General features: G+C 52.7%; 4 protein-coding genes across 4 annotated transcripts, besides 1 other annotated feature; all 4 read right to left on the reverse strand.

The window, feature by feature from the left end:
* Positions 1–51: 51 nt before the first annotated feature.
* TraAM80_10186 (uncharacterized protein) lies at positions 52–438 on the reverse strand (the record flags this gene model as incomplete). The annotated part of the gene is made up of 1 exon (XM_029386825.1): positions 52–438. One exon carries the CDS (start codon positions 436–438, stop codon positions 52–54), a length of 387 nt encoding a protein of 128 aa, XP_029233312.1.
* An 834-nt stretch (positions 439–1,272) lies between these two features.
* Positions 1,273–2,007, reverse strand: TraAM80_10187 (retrotransposon hot spot (RHS) protein; the record flags this gene model as incomplete). Its single annotated transcript, XM_029386826.1, has 1 exon — positions 1,273–2,007. One exon carries the CDS (start codon positions 2,005–2,007, stop codon positions 1,273–1,275), a length of 735 nt encoding a protein of 244 aa, XP_029233313.1.
* An 8-nt stretch (positions 2,008–2,015) lies between these two features.
* On the reverse strand, positions 2,016–2,528 carry TraAM80_10188 (retrotransposon hot spot (RHS) protein; the record flags this gene model as incomplete). The annotated part of the gene is made up of 1 exon (XM_029386827.1): positions 2,016–2,528. One exon carries the CDS (start codon positions 2,526–2,528, stop codon positions 2,016–2,018), a length of 513 nt encoding a protein of 170 aa, XP_029233314.1.
* A 201-nt stretch (positions 2,529–2,729) lies between these two features.
* Positions 2,730–2,798: a microsatellite.
* A 185-nt stretch (positions 2,799–2,983) lies between these two features.
* Positions 2,984–3,352, reverse strand: TraAM80_10189 (uncharacterized protein; the record flags this gene model as incomplete). The annotated part of the gene is made up of 1 exon (XM_029386828.1): positions 2,984–3,352. A coding segment is annotated over one exon (369 nt), but the record flags the coding sequence as incomplete, so codon positions are not given.

Below are 3,352 nucleotides of genomic sequence, written 5' to 3' on the forward strand. Positions count from 1 at the left end.
GGAGTGGGGCGCAATATTTTAAAAAAAACAATACAAAATAAATAAAAACGACTAAAAATAAACCCTGCGAAATAATAGCGGCAGCCCCCTTTCCTGCTGCTTCGCTCCGTTCACAAGCGAGGGCGACGCCAGCGCAGCCGTAGTCTCAGGCTGCCCGGTCAGTGCGTGCAGCCCGACCAAGACGGAACAGGCGCATGCGCCCAGGACGGCAACCCAACAAAAGAGAGACGCCAACGGCGTTTGCTCGAGGCTCTCAGCGGTGCATGCGGCATCCCCCATTGGAGCGGCACGCCAACCAAAAACGATGGCACCCAAAAAACAAAAGAGAAAAACACCACGCCAAGACGCAAAAGCAATCACAATAATTCGGTTTGCCCCTGACCTCTGGGCTGTGGTAGGCGCCGCATTTGCTTTCCCGCCTGTGAGCCCACTCAGCATGCAAAACTTACCCTCTCGCCCAAACTCTCTGCAGCAACAAACTGGGAACAGCGAGGAGATACCACCAATGGAATACTGCCGGCGTACACCCACAAGGTGCCATCATTCCCCACACAATTTTACTCGCAACCACAACACAAAAGGTGCTGCTGTGGTAGCGCTGGTCATAATAATCATTTGGCGCACGACAGAGCGAGTCCCTAATTACGCCTCCTACCCATACACAAACACACTCGGCAATATATCTTACTCCCTAAAATACTTCACCAGTAAACTCAAGCTGTTTATTCCCCTCCTCCTTTTCCTTCTCCCTCTGGTTGCCGCCCACGTTGGGTTTGTCGTTCACTTCTGAAATTCTCAGCTGATACCGCTACCTCGCACTGACGCACCTGCTGATTCCAAAATGCCGCAATGGCCTGAGGGTCCCCACGCTCATTGCTGCCCGTTGCATTTGCGTGCGCGACGACAACACACCCCTGCCACGTGTTTATTGCCGTACTGTCCTCATGATGCACGTAAATAATCTCCCACGACAAGCCTTCCGCAAAAGTTTCCCAGTCATTAAAATAACTCCGTGGAAGATCGTTGAACCGCCTCACCGTGCTGGTTTTGGTGCCATGCTCAGCCCTCGCCGTCTCACCTGCACCGCAACCATCGTCCTCCGCGGTGCACCAACGAAGAAAAAGCCGTCCACAAGCGGAAAAGTTCTGCTCTTCGGTACGTATTTAATGCAACGGGTCTGCGTGGATGCTTTTCGGGGTTCGATTACAGCACACATCTCTGTCGCCGACGACGTCCTGGTGGAGGCAACTCGTTGAGGTCCGACATTATATTTTACATAAAGACTCTACGCAGGAATGTGTGCAGAGTATACCGCTCCGAAGCGTCTGCCAATAATTCTTTTCTGCACTTCGATATTCGAAAAAAAATGTCATTCTTCTCATCCACCTCGAGCAACCTTCCAATTAGTTTGCTTTCAATGGAAAAACAGACCGGAAGGTTCACAAACGCCTCAAGACCGCGTTGTGTTATTGCTCTGACAGCCTTCATAAGTTTGTGAGAAGCGTCATTCGAGGGCCACTCTTCCACACCTCCAATCATCCCATAATGTACAGCATTTGAGGCATCGATACCTGCCAGGATGTCCTTGATTTCCTCCACGCGGTCCTTATACTCATTGAATTGAAAGATGCATCGTGGAATCGGTCCGACGTCATGCATGTGCATGTGCATCCTTCTCCAATACTCCGCCTGCTCCGTCCATGCTTTCAGGTTATCTTCGTGCGGAGACGACAACGTAATGATGCCCCACTCAGGGGAGGGCACAACATCATTAGATGGCTCTCCAAAATGTATTGCCATATCGATGATGATATACCCCTTCATTCCACTCCCAGCCAAATTTATCATAGCCCTTCCAATATTACTCTCACCCACGTATATTGTCACCGTTCGTGTCCTCTTGTCAAACAAGTATGCAAAATCCCTTCCAAAGCAGTACACAACCACATGGAGCTTCGTGGCGTCGTAGTGCAGCAGCTGATAAAGGAGGTAGGAGTCAGCCGCCATTGACTTCCCTACCTGGGGGTTCCAATCAAAAGATGACGTCTCATTTTAGGTGCGTCTGTATCTGGAGGGGGAAACACTCCTTTTAGATCACCCTCGACGATCTTCCACACCCGATGCACCTCAATGTTAATGCAGCAGTCGGCAATAGGCACTGCATGCTCCAGCGAGTACGGCCATCGCTTTTCAGAGGAAAGGATCATGAGTCGTGGGCGTGGTGGACGGAAATGCTCCTCATCACCCACTGAGAAAAAAGTACGCACAGTCTGCGTGTACTCCCATAACTCTTGTGGCCGTTGGCCCTCTATCACCACCATGTCTTCCCCTTCGCCCTCGGGAAATCCCACGACGTGACCCCACGTTGCGTCAAATACGGATTCGTAGAGTCCCTCCAGCCTCGGTCGTCTGCCCCTTTCCTCCCCTTTGTGCTCTCTTCCTTCCACTCTTCGGAGCTGTGCGAAGGGCCCATCCGAGTCGCCAGACAGCCCCGATCCGGGCACGACGTCCTCCTCCCTGCAACACATTAGTTGCCGGGGGCTCCTCGGCGGCGTGAAATTCTTCCTCGCGTCTCTCAGACATGTTTTCCTTCATAGTGGTTAACTCGAGTTGAACTGCAGCACAATACTCAACCAGCAGTCAAAAGGGAGAATGAAATTATGTAAAAAAAAAACGGGCAGAGACACGACCCCACACAGCCGCAACAACAAAAAAGAGAGAGAGAGGGTCACCCACACACAGTACGCGGCGCACACCTCACACACAAACACGCACAGGCACCCCCAATCCCGCACACAACGCAAGCGTGATGCATCACGGCACCCTCCCACACAAACAACGAGGGCAAATTAGATCTCCCTAGGCAAACCGTGCAAATTGCGCGGCACACACAACAACTGCGACGAGGCTTCTATTTTCTTCTCGTATTGCACTTGACATTCGGATCCCCACAGCTCTGTGTGTGCGTAGTCACACGCAAATATCACCCACTCACAGTGAAATTGACTGCCTCGTCGCAGTGGCATTTTGCGCCGCAATTCGCTGAGGTGCAAAGAGGCAGAACACCCGCCGCCTGTTCACCCGTGAAAAGAAGGAGGGACGCTGCCGCATTGTCCCCCGCGACGCAAATATACGCTGCGCCCAGCACGTGATGCGGTGTGCACGTGAATTCCGCGATGTAAACTGTTTGCCACACGACTGGGCCGCACGGGGCGCAGCCTGAGAGGGCAGCCGCAGACGTTTCCGCCTTCTTCAGTCGTCGTGGCGGTGCCGCCGCGTGGAAAGGTGGAGACCCGGCAGAAATGCGGCAGCATATTCCCCGCTGCAAGAGCACAATCGGCAGCCCCACTCT

The sequence above is a fragment of the Trypanosoma rangeli genome, assembly GCF_003719475.1.
Source record: "Trypanosoma rangeli strain AM80 chromosome Unknown Tra_15.4_contig_00825, whole genome shotgun sequence".
In the NCBI taxonomy this organism is placed as follows: Eukaryota; Euglenozoa; class Kinetoplastea; order Trypanosomatida; family Trypanosomatidae; genus Trypanosoma; species Trypanosoma rangeli.